Here is an 18,367-nt window from a genome sequence, read left to right as displayed (position 1 = left end):
TAAATTGAAGTTTGGAAGCGCCTCTGTTTTGAAAGGGTGTACCGCGATTCTGCCTTCTTGTATCCCGATACGGATCGTGGCTCTGCGTATCGCGATTTCGATACGCATATCGTTACAGCCCTAATATATATGTGCGCAAGAATTTTAATTTTGAACCGGTGCACCTCTAGTCAGCGGAAAAACACTGGGAGTGACGTCATCAGAGTGAAATATCAAAAAATATACATCGGGACACTTTTTTTTTTTTTTCTTTTTCAATGCAGTAAAAACATTTATTTTTTTCGCAGTCCAGTTTCCGTCAAATCCTGCGCTCTGATTGGCTGGCGAGCGGGTCTGTATCCTACGGTATGGACCTCTGGCGACCTGCTCGTTCACAACAACAACAAATAATGTAGCATTTTTTTTTTTGTCAACATTTTTTTTTTTTTAATAAGATTTATAAGATTATCAAAAATCTTATACATTTTTGCCAGCATTTCTCAGGATGATAGCATTAATTTTACAGCATGGATAGCGAAAGCGAGTTTTACTACCCTGAGGAAGAAGAAATAAAAGAAAACATTTCAGGAGAAAGCTAAAAACCTGTAATGGCTGAATCCTGAAATTACTCAATTTTGTATAAATAGGGAACTACATAGGCGGCAAAATGTAGTTGTTTTCCTGCCATGGAAGTGCACTTGTATACCGAGGAGGAAGCAATTTGCATTACAGCCGTGAATGAGGATTCAAAATGGCGGCTCAGCTCTGTTTTCCCTTTCGGGCGCTCTCGCTTTCTGTTAGAATTTGGTAAAGAAAAAAATAAATATATTATTTACCAGCTTAAGGTCGGTCCGTATGGGGAAATACTGTTACCTCAGCCTTGAATAGTACTTTCAAGACCTCGGTCACGGTATTTGACGATACGGACCTCCCAGCTGGTAAATAGCATGCATGTATTCTATTCCCTTCTAGTGGGTTTCATTCATTTGGTTTGATAGCCTGCAATATTGTTAGCATATCGCTTATCCTGTGTGTATTACGTCACTCTACCCAGTGGAGAATGAGCGTTGAATATGGATTACGATATTGTATGGTTGTCCAGACAACATGTCGCGCATGCGCAGAAAATTTGTGTTTGCCGGTGGTGCCTGCAGTAAACTGTCGCAGTGAATTGAAAATGCCAATGTGTATGAATAATTATTATTATTATTATTATTATTGTCTGGCTTTTTTTCGTTGTTTATCAGATATATTCCATTCGGCTAGCATGATACTGAACTCGTCTTCAACTTGTTCAGTATCGTGCTAACTGAATGGAATATATCTGATATACCACTCAATGGCAGCCAATATTTATTTAAATATGTCACTCAGATCTGCGATGTATTTCATATGAAAAATGCGAGTTTTTCAACATGAGAAGATAAACTTCATATCTTCAAGCCAGCATGTGATTATTATATAGACACATTCATCAACAAAAAGTACCCAAATTTATCAAAGCAATTTATTGATTTCCTCACGAGTGACTAGATTTATGTCACAGTTTTGGTTCTCCATGTCCCGGATGTAGCTCGTATGCAAAATACAAGTGGTGTATTTCCCAGTAAAACACTCATTACCATATGTACATACATTTTGTAGATATGTATACATAAATATTGTGTGTGTGTGTATATATAATTGCACACACCGCATACGAGAAGGTGTGTAAATACTGAAGCTGTCTCTGGAAGACAAACTATTTGTGGAAGATTTCCTAACATGCTGTGAGCGGCAAATAGTGTACACATTCAACAAGAATTCCATGAGCTCTGCGTCCCAAAGCACATTTTGTGGACAAAATAAGATTCCTGAATAATATTTTGATTTTTTTTTTGGGGGGGGGCGAGACCTAGAGATAATCCTACACACTATAGCTTTGTTTCAATTTATTCATCTTCAGTGACCCGTCCTAGATGTTGCTGTTGAATACAAGATTAAAAGATTTGTGTGACACTGATTTAATATTAGCTCTCTCTACCTGTAACATGGGTCACTTCCTGTTCACGTGCAGCTCAAGATCGATGAGGGACGCAGTTTAGAGATGTTGTGAAAGCCAATGAAAGACTTGTGTGCTAAATAAATAAACTACATCCACATGCAGTTAGTGGGCCGCAGAAGGTGACGGCCTGTGAAGTGACTGGTTGTGAATGTATTTGAACCCAAGAATCTCCTGTTTCTATCTTTAGTTCCTCTCTCGTGTTGCTTCGGAGAGGAAGCAGATTTCAGTGAGTATTCACTGAGGCGCCAGCTGTTTTCCATATTGTGGTGTGTGTGTGTGTGTGTGTGTGTGTGAGAGAGAGAGAGAGAAAATATGAATGAGTGAGAGAGAGAGAGAGATGTGAATGATTTTCTCTTGGTGAAGATAGTCAACTAAGGAATGTTTGTGACATTCACACATCATTGCAGCTCATTTATTCATTTTAATTGAACACCAGTTGATTCCTTGTGAGTTGGCTTGTGTGTACACGAGTGGGGTGGTGTGCAAGTCTGTTAGTGATTTTTAGACAGTGTTTGTTTGTTTGATCGTGTTGACTGAAAATTAGTTTGTGTTCATGTCCATCCAGTGTAACTTTGAAGTTTACTACCGATCCATCCATCCATTTTTGTTTACTGTAGTTCATCCATAGTGAGATCATGAATGGGTTTTAAACTTTGCCTGCATTCTGTTAAAAATCGTACATACACTTGATTTGCACGCTTTATTTCCTCATCACTTAATGCCTCTTTTCTTGCAATTCTCTGCTCTTCAGTTCCCCCGAGCAGTAAGTTGCGAACGCCGGCAGCACCATCACCTCTCGCTCTACGGCAGCCCATGAAGGTGGTGTCTAATCCTGGTTCAGTCACTACCACGCCCACTCGCTCTCTGGCCCCGCCCCGTAGTGCTCTGCCTCGCCCCAGTGGCCCTGCTGCGGGGGGTTTACCTGTGCCTCGCAGCAAACTGGCCCAGCCTGTGCGCAGGTACGTGTACACACACACACACACACACACACACATATATACACACACACGGATGTTTTTGTTACTGTACACATTTTATGACAATTTCTACTTTATTCGAGTATAAATAAACTTGACAACTTGAACATTTAGTAAATGGTTACTCCAATAAACTTCTCCAGACACCTTTCTTACCCCCTGCACTGTTAACACTGTCCTAAAGAGCCCTCAAACATTCTTGTATTTTTGATAATAATCAGGTTATTTAACTTTAACTGGTCATTTCCCACTAAAGAGTTGTGATTGATTGTAACCTGTACACCACTGACTACTAATAACTGCTGCCTTATATATGTGATATCAGAAAACCCTTCACATAGAGAGATTGACACACACACACATGAATAAGTGCCCTTCACAATTATTGGCAACCCCAGTAAAGGTTAGGAGGGGAAAAAAAATCCACCTTTTGGTGAAGTCGGGTCATCTCACGCTGAAAAAATGAGAAAAATCCAGTCTTTTAACTGAAATTTATTCAGAGAAAAACAAGAAACAAAAAGTGTTGCCAGGCAAAACAAACCTCGCCCAGTAGCACTTATGATGAATATGAAGGAAGATATTGTGGAAAAAAAAAAGGTACCCTATGGGTACATGTGGCTACTGCTTATAAATAAAATTGTTTTCTGATACCATGTCCATACTAGTCAGGCGGTATTTGCTTATATTTGGAGGCTACTTTGCAAAAGTTGCCAGGTCTTGTTTTTGGTAATAATATGCAAGTTCAGATATAAATTCATAAATCTGGACGACTTGTAATGTTTGTAGGCTGCTGTTTCATAGTTAATTATGCACGGGAACTTTGCGCATAAAAAGAGCCCTGAAACCACATATAGAAAATTGGTATAAAAGTATTACATTATTAATATGCAATTATTATATCCATAATGGGTGTTATTTGTGGCACACAACCTTTTTTACTCAGGTCAAAAGTATGGTTCATACATTGGATACCATTTAACCCTAAAAGGACCTAAACTACTGAGTGGGATCAGTTCGAACCTCAGAGGTGGTGTGCTGCTCAGTCTGTTCAACTGACATGTAACTTTTTGCTTTTAGGAGTTTGTTACTCTATAGATTCTTTATCTAAAAGTATGTTTGTTTCAAGATTGATGGAAAAAAGTGTTTAATAAGGTGACTGATTTCTGTTGGGGTCCCATAACTCTGAGATTTGTTGCAAAAATATTTCAGAAAGTTAGTCGCTTCTTTGTGTGTCTACCTTTGCCTATCTGTATGTTTGCATGCTCGTCTCCGATGTCTGCCATAATTAAGAATATAACACTTTCTTACAAATTGTAGATAACTAGTGAACCTGTTAGTTATAGAGTTACTGAAATGTCTGATGCTGATCTGTCCATGCACTCTCCATACAGAACAACACAGTCCAGCAGATACAGAGGAAACTGACCTCGTCTAGATGTGAAAGTGACATAGTTTACTTTTGAAAATAGTCCAGTGGCTGTTCTGGTCCTAATCGCTACGTTCACACTGCAAGGCTTAATGCTCAATTCCGATTTTTTTTGTGAAATCTGATTTTTTTGTGAGGTCGTTCACATTAACAAATATATGCGACTTGTATGTGATCCTCAGTATGAGCGAAAAGCGACCTAAAAGTGTTCCGCATGCGCATTGCAGGATACGACGACGTCACACGCAGTGAGCATGGCCAGTGTTTACGGAAGTAAAACCGCCCGGTTGCGGTATGACCCATCCAATCTAGCTTGAATAGCTGCATCCCCCCAAATGGAAATCAGCTCCCTAACCTCTGCGTCCTTCCATTGAGAAGATTCAGAACCTTCACAGCCCAAAGCGTCCCTCGCATTGATGTCATGCGCAGGGGCGCAGATACGTTTTTTGAACTGGGGGGGACAAAAAACTGGGGGGACAAAGCTGCCAGCAAACCAACCCCAACCGCGATATGCCTGTCAAACTTGTGGGTTACCATAGCAACCAAGCTCGAGCTCGCAACCTGTGCAGTCTGCGCAGCTCAACCAACCGAATATCAGTCTTTGTTTTGTTTTATGTGAGTTGTTGCAACTATGTATACACTGCCGTGCACCTCAATAAACCGAATGGTAATTAGTCTTTTGATTTTTCCGTGAGGTTTGCCTTATGCAAAGAAAGACAGCATAGACATTTTTTCCTCCCTATAAGTGGGGGGGACCGAACGAGGTGAATTTAAATCTGGGTGGGACGAGTCTCACCCTCTATCTGCGCCCGTGATTATGCGCCATGTTGTTGTAACTTTTTTTGAGAGACCCGCCGCCTACTTCAGCGCAGAATAGTGACGTTTGTGGCTTGTTGATGACGTGTAAGTCGGATGAATGCGACCTGGCGGTTCAGACTGAAGTCGCATATGAAAAGAGCGGATAGGAATCAGAATTAGGACCACATATCCAAACGGCCTGGGTCGGATTTGAAAAAATCGGATCTGTCTCGTTCATATTGTCAATAAAAGATCGGATACAGGTCACATATGGGCGAAAAGATCGGATTTGAGTCACTTCAGCCTGCAGTGTGAACGTAGCCAATGTGTTACCAATAACTGCTTTTATCTTTGTGTTTGAATCCTTAGGCAAAGTGTTACTTCTTGATGTAGTTTGGACATAAAAAAAACAGAAACTGCTAGCAGCTTAGTAATAAATGTATCACAGAAATTTCTGAAATGAGAGATTGTGAGCGGAGTTCTGGAATGTAGATAAGCTATAAATATTCTCAAGTTCTGTAGCAACAGTGTAAAATATTTCTGGCTTTTTTATGTTCTCTATATACTTCTATTCACAAAGTTAGTAAACGGGTAATAAAATAGAGATGTTATAATGGACTTAAGTGATACGGATATATGGGGGGGTTGTTTTTTTTTATGTTTTTACATGCGATATTTAGCATTTCCTTTTTTTTGGTGAAAATGGTGATTGCTGACATTTACAACAAGTAAAAATAATTTGTTTAGGATGTAAATAAAAGGTTAATACTGAGAAACCAGACTTGGCAAATTTTGCAAAGTAGGTTACATATGCTCCCTGACTATACAGTAAATATAGCATATATATATATTTACTCTGAGGCAGTAGCCCCAAAAATGAAGCGTAATCCAAAAATGAACAATTTAAAAATCACAGAAGTAAAATATACCAAGTGTCTGTACTTTTTATATTATTCTGCTCTTACCTCTTACAGTTTTTGAAACTGAAACCTCCGACCCGAGGCTGAAATACACATGCTGTCGCCATGATTGAAACTCCTTTTTTTTTTTCTTCTTCTTCTCTCCCCGGAAATGGCCCGCTGCTAGAGCTCAGTGGAACACACTCTCCCTCTGTAATAAGCATAAACATGTCTGATTTCCTTAGTCCATTTATTTATAATTTTATATTAATAAATCAACAGAGCAGGGAAGGTTTTTATCAATGGAGTTTAAAAGTGGGCGTGGCCAAAACCCTTTCCTTTGTGTATGTGAACGAATCAAGAAACCATCCAATGACGGTGTATGAAAATCAGGCAGGTAGTGATCCAATCAGTGTGTTTGTGCTCCTGCAGTCTGAGCTCAGAGCTGCCTTTTTTTTTTTTTTTTAATAAAACCTTTTTGGCCACCTTGACTTTGGCTGGATGACCCCCAAAATTTTGGAAGTTCTATTTGAGACCAATGCCCATCTGTCCTGAAAGTTTCATGAAGATTGGTCCAGCTGTTTTCCCGTAACATCATTTACAAAGAAACCCAACCGAAAACAATACCTTGCCCCCTAGTAGACTCTGTTCTGGGTGAGGTAATTATCAAGAAAATAATTATCATCAAGAAATAATTATTTTCAACAAAAACATGTGCAACTATTATTAGCACCCCTGGAAATGATAGTGAACACAGTGTAACTGAAGCATGTTTCCCCTTTAAATTGTACATGTTTGAGTTGATTGGAGTGTGTAGGAACTTTCAACCTGTAATCCATGACTTCCTGATTAACTGGGGAACAAATATGAGGTGACACAGAGGCCAAATTCCCTCAACATGGGAAAGATAACACACAAACCAAATGAGGGAGAAGTGTGTTGACCTTCATAAGGCAGGGAATGGGAGTTTAAAATTTTTTTTAAAAATCTACTCGCCTGAAAACATCCATTTCTACTCTTAAGGCAATAATTAAAAAAAAAAAAAAGTGGACACCAACTTGCACTGTTAAAACTCTCCTGGAAGAGGACCCAAGTTTATTTTGCCCCCACGTACAGTGAGGAGGATGGTAAGAGAGACAAAAAAAAAAATTCCCCAAGGGTCAGTGTTGATGAATTACAAGAAAAAGTAAAATCTTGGGGTTTCCAAAACCACCATCAGACACAACCTCCATGCCAACAGATTGTTTGGAAAGGTTTGACAGAAAAAAAGCCTTTTCTGTCAGTTAACCACAAACATAAGTGCCTGGAGTTTGTGAAACGCTACTACAACTGTGACTGGATCTGTGGTCTGTGTTTAAAAAAACAAAAAGTGGAGCTTTTTGGCAGTAAACACACTCAAGGTGCGTTGGCTATAATGAAAAGAACCTGATCCCAACTGTAAAAAAAAAATATATATATATATATATATATATATATATATATATATATATATATATATATAATGGTGGAAGTTCTGTGATGTGGGTCTGTTTTTCCTCCAGAGGTCCTGGAAACCTTGTTAGGGTACATGGCATCATGGACTCCATGAAATACCAGGACATTTAAAACCCAAATCTGGCTGCCTCTGCCATGAAACTATTGCCGCTTTTCCACTACAAACGCGGCTGAGCCGTGCCGTGCTGAGTCGAGCTGAGCGGGGCTGTTGGAGTTGCATTTCGACTACAACCGCGCTGAACCGTGCTGGCTGGAAGTGGGTGGACACATTGGGTGGAGTTAGTGAAAGTGGGTGGACGTCACGTGATGTCGTTAAGCGGCGCAAACAGTGACATCAGTGAGCTTTTAAGCGGTAGTCTCACAGCCCGGATAGTAAGCAATAAACATGGAGGACATGGAGTCGTTAGTGTTGCTGGTCTTGGTGCTGTGGCTTGTTGTCACCGACAACCCAACAGATACTGGCAAGAGCGTATAGATGAGACGAGGCGCATAAGGCTTCAGAAATTCTCGTAATTCGTAATTCTCCTTCTTCCGGGTTTACAGATCTCAGCGTGCTCGCGGGGCGTGTGAGGACACTCCTCCTCACCAATCAGTGCACAGGGGAGTGTCTGCTCACGCCCCCAGCCTCACTCAGCTCGGTTTGGCTCGCTTCAGCCCCACTCCAAAACCGTGCGAGTTTTGGGGGCTAAGCAGGGCTGAAGCGAGCTGAGTCGTGCTGTTTTAAGGTAGTCGAAATGCGAGCCGTGTCGGGCTGAAGTGAGCTGAAAAAGGGTAGTGGAAAAGGGCCATAAAACTGGGTTGTGTTTGTTTGCTGTCAAACATTGACTCTGTGCTGCCCTCTAGTGGATGTATTGCTTAACATCCATGCCAACGTAAAGGAGGCATAGAAGTATCTGCAAAGTGACGTTTACATCATTTGAAACGGACGTGAGCCTTAATGCTGAGTTCACACAACACAACTTGTTATAGGGATGTAACATTACGCAATCACTCGCAGACGAGCTCTTCACCCTACACGTTTCACCTAGGGAGAGCTTTGCCGAGGTGTATCTGATCCCCAAATCCTGTTTCCTTATGAAAATAAGTGACAGCTGGCTATCATGTGACTGTCACGACTTTGACCAAAAACAAGAAAAAGGAGAAATGAAAGAAAATGTGGTGGAAATGCAGGTTGGAGTAATGCCTGTAGAGCATAGTGTAAATTAAACATGGTGGCTCTTGTACTGTGGAGGAATCGTGTAATGTTTTGGGATTTTCTTAGAGAAGCAGTATTACTGTGTATAGTTTGCCCTCACAGAAACATGATGGACTTGATTCAGGGATCTGTGCTTCATGAGGACAGATGAATTTGATTTCCTCTCAGTGTTTCATTGGCTGTTTCTCAGCGCTGTACTTGCACCTAGTTGCAGATGGAGTCAGACTACGGAATTGATCACAGGGAAAAAAAAATCAAGCCTTCTTGAGATTATCAGAGCCTCAGTGATTACTCGTAGACTGAGAACATCAGGTCAGGAACTGGATTATCGGGGTTAAAATCACATCGTGGGCTTGTATATGCATGTATCTCCATCAGAACTAAAGTGATCATGTTCAAATCTGTTTTCCCCAAAATGTCACAGTTCTGACCGAAATGTGTTTCAGGAGATTCTCATCTGTAGCCGCTTTATCCTGTTCTACAGGGTCACAGGCAAGCTGGAGCCTATCCCAGCTGACTACGGGCGAAAGGCGGGGTACACCCTGGACAAGTCGCCAGGTCATCACAGGGCTGACACATAGACACAGACAACCATTCACACTCACATTCACACCTACGCTCAATTTAGAGTCACCAGTTAACCTAACCTGCATGTCTTTGGACTGTGGGGGAAACCGGAGCACCCGGAGGAAACCCACGCGGACACGGGGAGAACATGCAAACTCCGCACAGAAAGGCCCTCGCCGGCCACGGGGCTCGAACCTGGACCTTCATGCTGTGAGGCGACAGCGCTAATCACTACACCACTGTGCCGCCCGTTTCAGGAGATTCTCAGGCATTTTCAGAGTTGATACCTGATTACAAACTGAATCGATTAGACTTTGAAGGTTTCACTATGGCACGTGTTACACCAAAAGCATGATCAAAGCATGACGTTCACTGTGAGAGAATCACACTTCATGCATCTTTGTCACGTCAGTTTATTTGTATAGCGCTTTTAACAACGGACATCGTCACAAAGCAGCTTTACAGAAAAATAGAGACTGGTGAACTAATTTTATCCCTAATAAACGTATTTATCCCTGAGGTGGTGAGGAAAAACTCCCTCGGATGACAAATGAGGAAGAAAACTTGAGAGGAACTAGACTCAAAAGGGAACCCATCCTCATCTGGGTGATAACAGATAGCAGGATTATAAATAACTCGCTTCCATAACTGTGTCCTATATAGTCACAAAGTACAGCTGTGTAACCAAAAACACATTTAGGCAGACTGACTGCGTTTACTATTGCATTTGTGATCTTTTCCAAAAAAAAAAGGGGAATATATGCTTTATGGTTTCTCAAAGTATGCGAGTATGTGTAAGCGGGGGGGGGGACTATTTAGTTTTGATGTTTGGTTGTTTTCCAGATTTCAGCTACAGCACACATCCAGTGGGTTTTCCCAGCTCATGTCACAATGAATTTCTCTTCATGCATTTCATTTTCAGATGCACGGAGCTGTTTTACACCACACTGTAAAATATGATTTGTTGCTTTAACTTGGTTAGTATCCACGCTGCTGCAAATAACTGAGTTGGTTAAAACTCATGTCAATCAGTGAGGTAGTCATTTAGCATTGCACTAATGTGCTTTGAGTTTCAATGAACTCAATTTCAAGGCAGTCCAGTTACTAAGTTAAAACATCAAATCCTTTTTTTTTTTTTTTTAAACAGTACACTTAATGACAAGGCTATGAAATTTTATCCTTTTTTTTGTTTGTTTGTTTTTAAGCGAGTACAGCTTTGTGAAATCTGATTGGTTAGAATAAAATTCCTTGCTGCTGGTGGTGCGCTCATGAGAGAGCTGAAAGCCAGGTGCTAATACAGTGGTGCTTGAAAGTTTGTGAACCCTTTAGAATTTTCTATATTTCTGCATAAATATGACCTAAACATCAGATTTTCACACAAGTCCTAAAAGTAGATAAAGAGAACCCAGTTAAACAAATGAGACAAAAATATTATACTTGGTCATTTATTTATTGAGGAAAATGAGCCAATATTACATATCTGTGAGTGGCAAAAGTATGTGAACCTCTAGGATTAGCAGTAAATGTGAAGGTGAAATTAGAGTCAGGTGTTTTCAATCAATGGGATGACAATCAGGTGTGAGTGGGCACCCTGTTTTATTTAAAGAACAGGGATCTATCAAAGTCTGATCTTCACAACACATGTTTGTGGAAGTGTATCATGGCACGAACAAAGGAGATTTCTGAGGACCTCAGAAAAAGCGTTGTTGATGCTCATCAGGCTGGAAAAGGTTACAAAACCATCTCTAAAGAGTTTGGACTCCACCAATTCGCAGTCAGACAGACCGTGTACAAATGGAGGAAATTCAAAACCATTGTTACCCTCCCCAGGAGCAGTCGACCAACAAAGATCGCTCCAAGAGCAAGGCACGTAATGGTCGGCGAGGTCACAAAGGACGCCAGGGTAACTTCTAAGCGACTGAAGGCCTCTCTCACATTGGCTAATGTTCATGAGTCCACCATCAGGAGAACACTGAACAACAATGTTGTGCATGGCGGGGCTGTAAGGAGAAAGCCACTGCTCTCCAAAAAGAACATTGCTGCTCGTCTGCAGTTTGCTAAAGAGCACATGGACAAGCCAGAAGGCTATTGGAAAAATGTTTTGTGGACAGATGAGACCAAAATAGAACTTTTTGGTTTAAATGAGAAGCGTTATGTTTGGAGAAAGGAAAACGCTGCATTCCAGCATAAGAACCTTATCCCATCTGTGAAACACGGTGGTGATAGTCTCATGGTCTGGGCCTGTTTTGTTGCATCTGGGCCAGGACGGCTTGCCATCATTGATGGAACAATGAATTCTGAATTATACCAGTGAATTCTAAAGGAAAATGTCAGGACATCTGTCCATGAACTGAATCTCAAGAGAAGGACAACGACCCTAAGCACACAAGATGTTCTCCCAAAGAATGGTTAAAGAAGAATAAAGTTAATGTTTTGGAATGGCCAAGTCAAAGTCCTGACCTTAATCCAATCGAAATGTTGTGGAAGGACCTGAAGTGAGCAGTTCATGTGAGGAAACCCACCAACATCCCAGAGTTGAAGCTGTTCTGTACGGAGGAATGGGCTAAAATTCCTCCAAGCCGGTGTGCAGGACTGATCAACAGTTACCGGAAACGTTTAGTTGCAGTTATTGCTGCACAAGGGGGTCACACCAGATACTGAAAGCAAAGATTCACTTACTTTTGCCACTCACAGATATGTAATATTGGATCATTTTCCTCAATAAATAAATGCCCAAGTATGATATTTTTGTCTCAGTTGTTTAACTGGGTTCTCTTTATCTACTTTTAGGACTTGTGTGAAAATCTAATGTTTTAGGTCATATTTATGCAGAAATATAGAAAATTCTAAAGGGTTCACAAACGTTCAAGCACCACTGTATGTGCAGTACACGTGCAGTGTTTTCGGTCACTTTATCCTAATTCCATGAGGGTGTTTTGTTTACCTTGTAGGTCTCTGCCAGTTCCACGCACTTACAGTGGTATGAGGGACGAGAGTTGGAGAGAGGGCTGCTACTGAGAAGCACAGAGACTGACGGACTGTCCGACCTGGCACTTTACTGATCAACACAAACGAGCAAGAGTTGCACTCTTACACTCTTCTCTCCATACAATCAGCGCTGAAAGGAAATTCTCACATCAGTGAGGATATCCGTATCATATCATATATATATATCATATGGCTGGCTGGAAATCAGTGACTGCCAAAGAACCTGACTGAGATGTACACATTCTGCCCCAGAGCTGCACTCGCACCGCAATCAAACAGCTCATACAGAGAGAACACATCAAACCAGTCTCTCTCTCTGTTAAACACTTTCTCATCACGCTCTGCTTCTGCACCCTGCAAAGGAGACCCTTGACTATCGCTACATGCTTATTTTTATTTTCCCTGTAACGGGCCTGTTGCAATCTTGGCAGGGTGGAATATTGCGTGAAACTGTTTGAATGGTGTTTCGCAATGTGTAGCTTGATGGCCATTGCTAATAAACGTAAGAAAAAAAAAAGGCTGTATGGCGATCAAACCCCTTAGTGTCCTTCAGCTGGAATATCTTGTATTATTTATTTATTTAGAAATCATTATGTAAAAGAAATTATTTACAGAATATATTCCAACTCAGTATTTTTTTTTTTTTTTTGCTTTTGTTTGTTCTTTCTTCTGAATGTTAATATTATGTTAAACCTCAACTATAAAGCTACGTTTCCAAAGCATTTTTTGATGGATCCATGACTGGTTATGTACGTTTTTAAAAGTTTGGCTTCACTGGGTTTTAGTTTCACAAATATGAGAGGTTGATGTTTTAACTTTTTCAAACGGAACCTTGTAGAATCATGGACTGGAGGATCCTAGGTATTACTGTAATGTCCCAAATTGTGAGTGTGTCGCCCCAATTCGGCAGTCAAATTATTGTAACGCATTTGATCTGGAATGTTAAGTGTTGCAAAAAGAAGCACTTGTGCATATTACAAACACTGATGGATGGCAAGTCTATCCATCGGTCTTCTGCTCAGGGGTGGGGTGGAGGGGGGGGTCATTAGATAACATTGTGATGTGTAGTGTGGTGGAAAAGAAAATAAGTGAAGTGTTTATCATTGAGATCACCTCCGCAATCATGTTGATGATGGAATTGACTTAAACCTGCAAAAAAAAAAGTAATTTTGGTGAATGTTCAGGGTCCAGCACCAGGAAGTGGGTGATACATGAACACGAGTCACAGCATTGTTGCAGTGAGAGAACAGGAAAGAGATCAAGAATAACAAAAGCGCACCTGAGTGGCAATGCAGCTTCAGACTGCGAACGTTTTAAACATGAGTGCCTATAATTTATGAAATTGTGATTAGTTTCATGTCTTTGTTTGCATTTTATTTTATACATTTCGGGGGTTTTGTGCCAAAAGAGTTGATTTTGCTATTGTTATTATTCGTTTCAGGGGTCTCTGCATTTCTTTCAGGAGTTTTTGGCTTTTTTTTTTTTATTTTGTAATTGCTTTGATAACATTTATATGTATGTTAACGCTTTGATATTTATGACTAAATGCTCTGATGTAATAATAAGAGGCTTATTTATTAAAAACAGAGCAAAACCTGTACACACTGAGAGGCAGGGTTGGTGGGCAGTCTGAGCCTGGTCTGGGCATGAGGACAATTGTGCCACGCCATTTTGTGGACAGTTTTGTTAAACATTTTTATATCTCCACAAACATGATGCTCAGTTTTTTTTCCCCTGTGTTCACATTTCAAATAAAATGTTTAAAATGGCACATGCTGTGGGTCTGTGGTCTGTGATGAATTCATAGAAACCCTCAGGAACAGGTATTGCCTGCCTTGCTAGGCATGATTATGACGCGTAGATCTCATCTCATTATCTGTAGCCGCTTTATCCTGTTCTACAGGGTCGCAGGCAAGCTGGAGCCTATCCCAGCTGACTACGGGCGAAAGGCAGGGTACACCCTGGACAAGTCGCCAGGTCATCACAGGCCTGACACATAGACACAGACAACCATTCACATTCACACCTACGGTCAATTTAGAGTCACCAGTTAACCTAACCTGCATGTCTTTGGACTGTGGGGGAAACCGGAGCACCCGGAAGAAACCCACGCAGACACGGGGAGAACATGCAAACTCCGCACAGAAAGGCCCTCGCCGGCCACGGGGCTCGAACCCGGACCTTCTGTGAGGCGACAGCACTAACCACTACACCACCATGCCGCCCCATGCGTAGATCTACACACACACATGCTTACGGAGCCTCAGCTCTGACTCGAGTCGGCCATAGAGCTTGAAATTGACTTAAGTTCATGGTATATCCTGGATGTACCATGACTGACTCGCACCATATCCGTTTTTTTTTTTTTGACATCACAAGATATGTTGCTTAATCAATGGTGGAACTATTTTATGTCAGGTGAGCCATCCTTGGACAATCCCTGGATGGAAATTTTTTGATGAGGAATATGTACACAAGCCCGTGAGCTGTCCTAGTGGTTAGTGTGTCCGCTTCTTGACAGGGAGATCGCGAGTTCTACTTGCAGTCGGGTCATACCAAAGCCCATAATAAAAATGGTACCTACTACCGTCTGGCAAGGCATGCTGCAATACAGATGCCAGTAGGGAAGTCAAACTCTCGCGGTTACCGGAGGACAAGCCCACCACTGTAACTCTTGCTGTATAGGCGAGAGGCCGAGGGCTATCAAAATGGAGATCGGCGCCGCACCCATACACCTTAAAGAGTTGGTTAGTACTGGGACAGGAGACTGCCTGGGAAGACCAGATTCTGGTGTGAGAGGGACTTTGACATGTATACATATATATCCATCCATTATCTGTAGCCGCTTATCCTGTTCTACAGGGTCGCAGGCAAGCTGGAGCCTATCCCAGCTGACTATGGGTGAGAGGCGGGGTACACCCTGGACAAGTCGCCAGGTCATCGCAGGGCTGACACATAGAGACACACAACCATTCACACTCACATTCACACCTACGGTCAATTTAGAGCCACCAGTTAACCTAACCTGCATGTCTTTGGACTGTGGGGGAAACCCACGGGGAGAACCTGCAAACTCCACACAGAAAGGCCCTTGTTGGCCGCTGGGCTTGAACCCAGAACCTTTTTGCTGTGAGGTGACAGCGCTAACCACTACACCACCATGCTGCTCTCATTAAATTTAGTAGGTCCATATTTATATAAAGTTGTTACAGCTAAAAACAATTACATCAAAAACCCCAATATGAGTTTCTCTAATTGAAGTTATTTTCTTTTATAATAATTTGTAACAGTATGTGTTTGATTCCTCTATTTCTCTTATCATGGTCAGTGATACAAATTTTATATTTCCCGTATGTCTCAGTAACAGGGTTGAGGATTTAAAAATGTTTTATATTAAGTACAAAAATAGCTTTTCTTTTTCCTTTCTGTTTTCAAGGTCAATTATTGTCATTTCACAGTTATGTGTTTACTTTTATATTTACAAGTAGCACATTCAGTACATTTTTCCATCAGTAAATGATATTAGTATGTGGTGCATTTTAAAAGAACAATGTTTTATTATGCTGGTAACCGAAAACTTGTGGAAATCAGTAAAAAGCATTTAAAATAAGTTGAATACCAGTACGTTTTATTTATAATAATCTTATAATCAGAAATATTTGATAAATTTGCCTGTATTCAAGATATTTTCATCTTTTTACCTGAGTATCTAGAAGTAAAATCATGCAACATCACCTTTATTTATTTCATTTTTACAGGTTAACTGTATCAGTACAGACATGACATTCATGAAGAAGAGTACACATCACTGTGGCTTCTGTACAATTTCTGAATCTGGACCTATTAAATGTAATTAGATTTTTCTTTCTCTTTTAAATGGTTTCAGTGGGACTCCCCTTGCCTTGCCGATCACAGCAAGTGCCTTGATGTGCCCCCCGCACGTTTAAATTAAAAATAAAACTTTATAACAACAATTTATGTATTTTAATCCATCCATCCATTTTCTACACTGCAAAAAATGGCCTTTCAAAAATAAGAAATAAAAGATTAAAACAAAGCATATTTGCTTGAATCAGGTGAAAAAAATCTGCCAATGGAACTAGTCAAATTTGACTTGGTAAGATTTCTTAAAGTAAGATGAAAAATCTAACCTGTTTTTAGATGAAATAATTCCAAAATAAGATTGGGGAACTACTTATGCGAGATCTGATTAACTCAAAATAATCAAAATAGTTCTTATAACAAGATCGTACTTCTTACATTTAGCCATTCAAGTCATTTTTATTTATTTCATTTTAAGGGTATTTCATTTAAATTCATGACAAAGTCTTAGCAGTAAAAACTGAATTTAAGATAAATATACTAATATTAGGATTGTTAAATTCTACAACTAAGCATTGCTAGCTTAAAAGATTCTCCTTTTGTGACCTGTAATTAGTAAAATACTCTAGATATGAGACCAGAGACTATCTTGAATCAAGTTGACGACACATGTAGCATTGCAACAAGTTTATTTTTTTCCCATTTCAACATTCAAATGTTAAAACATCTCTTAAGATTCCACTTCCCCAGGACCTCAGGCACCAAAAAAATAATAATAATAAAAAAGTCTATGCATTTTGACTTACAGTGCTTACACAACGCCAAAGCAACAGTGCATTTTGGGGGCACTGACTATTCATGTGTACGAGGGGTTTACAAGATCAGGCACAAAAAAAAAACACCTGAATTTAACTCTCAGCATTCCAAAAAGACCTCACTAAAATGCCCTCCACTCACTCATAGCCTTTTTGAAGGCACTTGTCTGGTCTAGAGTCTGTACAGCATCTAGAAGGAGCTCACTCTGAATGACTGAGAAAACAGTTGCAGTAAACTTAGGATATGTAAGGTGGAGTTGAATTGTAATGAAAGATTCAAAGATTTCAGTAAAGTTCATTTATTCCCAAAATAAGCATGCATACTTTTTCTTGAAACAAGATGAACCACATTTGACAAATGTCTAAAATGTACGTACTTGTTTTAAAAAAAAAAAACTTGTTTTATTTTCAAAGGTGCTCCAAATAAGACTAACAGTTCGCTATGCATGGGTGGAGCACAGAGGACGTCAGGACAGAGATCAGGTTCGAAATAGGGCTTTATTGTCACACTTTTCAGTGAACAATCTTTCATTGACCAGACACACACACACACACACACACAACTAGCGTCTAGTCCAGGGGTGAGCTCCTCTGCTCTTGCTCTCCCTCCTTAAGTAGGGTGTGGTCACTGGGAAGAGACACACAAACACAGGTTAATTGATGTCAGGTGTAGTGATTCTGCCACTTACCTTCCCTGACTCCGCCCTCCTGTCACAGACCGGCGCTTGACCACGCCCCCGCTGCCACATACCCCCACCGCCCGACTCAGGCCGGGCAGCCGTCCGGCCTGCAGCCGACTCCCCCCCCCCCCCCCCCCCCCCTTGACGGGAGGGGAAGTCCGCCACGACCATCTGCGCCCCCGGCCTGTGGACCACCTTGAAATTAAAGGGTTGGAGTGCCAGATACCAACGGGTGATCCGCACATTGGCATCCTTCATGCGGTGGAGCCACTGGAGGGGCGCGTGGTCCGAACAGAGGGTGAAAGGGCACCCCAGCAGGTAGTACCGGAGGGCGAGGACCGCCCACTTGATGGCCAGACATTCTTTCTCTATGGTGCTGTAGCGCCCCTCACGCACCGACAGCTTCCTGCTGATGTACAGGATGGGGCGGTCCTCCCCCTCCACCTCCTGGGACAAAACCGCCCCCAGCCCTCTGTCCGACGCATTGGTCTGTAACATAAAGGGGAGAGAAAAGTCAGGGGAGTGTAAAAGTGGCCCCCCCACACAGTGCAGCCTTTACCTCAGAAAAAGCCCGCTGGCGTTGCTCCGTCCACTGGACCGGATCTGGTGCCCCCTTTTTAGTGAGATCAGTCAGCGGGCTGGTGACGTCCGAATAATTAGGTATAAACCTACGATAATAGCCA

General features: G+C 41.3%; 1 protein-coding gene across 6 annotated transcripts in view; it reads left to right on the top strand.

Annotated features, from left to right (window-relative positions):
• slain2 (SLAIN motif family, member 2) overlaps nucleotides 1–14,138 on the top strand; it is a 45,226-nt gene extending 31,088 nt beyond the window's left edge. For 3 of the 6 annotated variants that reach the window (XM_060917420.1, XM_060917417.1, XM_060917415.1), the window contains 3 exons: nucleotides 2,211–2,249; nucleotides 2,775–2,982; nucleotides 12,331–14,138. In XM_060917420.1, coding sequence (XP_060773403.1) covers nucleotides 2,211–2,249; nucleotides 2,775–2,982; nucleotides 12,331–12,397 — 314 coding nt within the window. In that variant the 3' untranslated portion in view covers nucleotides 12,398–14,138. The remainder of the gene's footprint in view (nucleotides 1–2,210; nucleotides 2,250–2,774; nucleotides 2,983–12,330) is intronic. The other 3 variants (XM_060917421.1, XM_060917419.1, XM_060917418.1) reach the window with 1 other exon arrangement.
• Nucleotides 14,139–18,367: the final 4,229 nt, after the last annotated feature.

Source organism: Neoarius graeffei, chromosome 3 (assembly GCF_027579695.1).
Source record: "Neoarius graeffei isolate fNeoGra1 chromosome 3, fNeoGra1.pri, whole genome shotgun sequence".
In the NCBI taxonomy this organism is placed as follows: domain Eukaryota; kingdom Metazoa; phylum Chordata; class Actinopteri; order Siluriformes; family Ariidae; genus Neoarius; species Neoarius graeffei.
The sequence above is the reverse complement of the archived record's forward strand: the minus strand, read 5'-3'. Positions and strand labels throughout refer to the sequence as shown.